At 43.6% G+C, this 2,289-nt stretch overlaps 1 protein-coding gene across 6 annotated transcripts in view; it reads right to left on the reverse strand.

Moving 5' to 3' along the window:
- PTK2 (protein tyrosine kinase 2) overlaps positions 1–2,289 on the reverse strand; it is a 463,084-nt gene that overhangs the window by 235,541 nt on the left and 225,254 nt on the right. For all 6 annotated transcript variants that reach the window (XM_019528216.1, XM_019528218.1, XM_019528213.1 and 3 more), the window contains one exon: positions 578–665. In XM_019528216.1, the coding sequence (XP_019383761.1) occupies positions 578–665 (88 nt within the window). The remainder of the gene's footprint in view (positions 1–577; positions 666–2,289) is intronic.

The raw sequence follows: 2,289 nt of genomic DNA on the forward strand, positions 1-2,289 counted from the left end.
ATATCCATTTTCAGCACCTACTTTGAAATTCAGACATTGAAACAGAGATTTTCTAGTGCTTCACTTCTAACATCCACACATGAGAATTGGCCTCAGGTAAGCACACAAACAAGACCTCAGATCTGAAAATAAAGCTTGAGGGATTAATGACTGCTGTAATGGCTATTTCTTCATGCATCTTTTTCAAGATCACTGCTAAATAGCAAGAAGTGAATTCTAGGAGGACACTTGAAAATACCCTGATGTATTTGGGCTGCAGAATAATTACACAGATGTAAATACAACTCACTTAGTTACGCTTCCAAGAATAAAGGAAACGAATCATCCAATAAAGTGAGAAACAGGAATGAAAGAGCCAACTACACATTTCATCCAAGTTGTGAAAATATTTGCCAAAACATCCCATTGACAAAACATTACTCATCACTTTGTAGGAAGAAAAATATCACTCTTTTCCATTTCCACATGTGCTACAATGTTTTGTGTATTTCTACTGCTGCTGCCACTTACTCCTTTCATTAAAACAAACTTTCACAAACTAAAAATGACACAATAAACAACAGGAAAATACATTTACCTGCTGATAGAAAAAATTTAGTGTTGGCTTGTCCTCAGTGAACTGATTCAAAAATCCTTTGGGTAAATAACGGATCCGCAGTTCATATCTGAAAATGAGGGAAACAGGATTTCACTGAAAAATGCAACAATACACAGTCATTTCAACATAAAAATAAGTCTTTTATGTAATGTTCGGATGCTCTTAAAAATAAAACAATTAAAATTAAACTTTAAGTTTGACAAATTAAAAGAAAAACCCCTAATTTTGGCAACCCAGTCATGCAGAAGCTTGGGATGGGGGGAAATCCGTCTGGCACTAGGTATAATTGCTCCAGTAGAACTTGGATCATTCATATCCAGGTGGTTGACAACTCAATTCACAGTGGCTGCATCTACACGAGATGTTGACTGCACACTAGCTCGTTACAACTGCGCACTAGAGTATGAAGCTTGACACAACACTACTGCGTGGTTGTAACGAGCAACTGTGCAATCAGCGTCACCTCAAAGGCGTTCAGCAATGGTACTGAATGGTAACTGGCTCTGTGCAGTCATTTAGTACATGTATGCACAAGTATGGAAGTACTAAACGACTGCAGTAATGACTGCACAGTCAGCTTCTTGTGTAGATGTGGCCAGTGAGTTGTTAAATTAAGGACAAGCTGCTTAGCTGTTGGATGCAGCTTTTACTTTAAATCAGGGATGTCAAACTCATGTCGCTCCATGGGCTGGATGAGTGGTGCAGGGCTGGCCCCTGGCCCAGACTAGGCCCGCAGTCCCACCTCTCCCTGGAGCCAGGACCCATACTGCTCATCCCAGGATGTGGTCCAGGATGTGTGCCATGCACAGCACCCACTTTAGCCAATCTAGGACCCAGGAAGCATCCATCCTGGACTGGCTAGAGGGCATCCCATGAAGTGTGGGACCCGGATGAGCCGGAGCAGGTGCTACTTGCAGCATGGGATCTGGGCTAGCTAAAGTGGGTGCCATGTGGGGCATACATCCTGGGCCCTGTGCATGTGGTTGGTCAGGTATGCATTTTGTACAACATGTGGACAAACTCAAGTCCCAGGGGCAGCACTGGGAGCTAGATGATGCGGTTCTGCGGGTCAGATTTTTGACAACCCTGCTTTTGAAGGGCAAGGTTCCTCTGATCAACTGGAGCTCATCAGTGGTCTCACGCAGCTAACGGGAACAGCAGTGGTCCTTGAAATAAAAACCACAGAGAAGAGATTATCCCACACAGATGCTCGCTGCAGGTATATATACCCCTGGTTAGTTTGAAAATCCTCATCTACTCAGGAGCAAAGGGACCTAACCCTGCAAAGTAGCTGGATTCTACTATACCCTGATTTCATTATGGAGATTCAGAGGAGACCGGTCAAGCCTCTCTCTGTCAGCAAAAAAGACAGGATGGGCAACTAGCAGGATCTGAAACTGATTTTATTTTCCTAAAGGCATGCAGCTCCAAAACACCTCTGAGAGGTTGTCATCATCAAGACTGAAGCATCGAAGCATCAGAACTCACTAATGTGGGCACAAACTACAGCCAAGCCAGGTGCCGGTTCATGTGCCTTGGGTAGTGGCAGCAGGTAAGACAAGAGACCAGTGGTTTGAGCCAGTAACAATCCCTGTGTTCCTTAGTGAATACATGTACGAGAGTTTATGCTGCAGCTGATAACAGTGAGTGCACAGGTGATTTCCCTAATGAAAGTTTTAAATGCTGTATCC

Source organism: Gavialis gangeticus, unplaced genomic scaffold (assembly GCF_001723915.1).
Source record: "Gavialis gangeticus isolate Ggan-Ray unplaced genomic scaffold, GavGan_comp1, whole genome shotgun sequence".
Lineage (NCBI taxonomy): Eukaryota > Metazoa > Chordata > Crocodylia > Gavialidae > Gavialis > Gavialis gangeticus.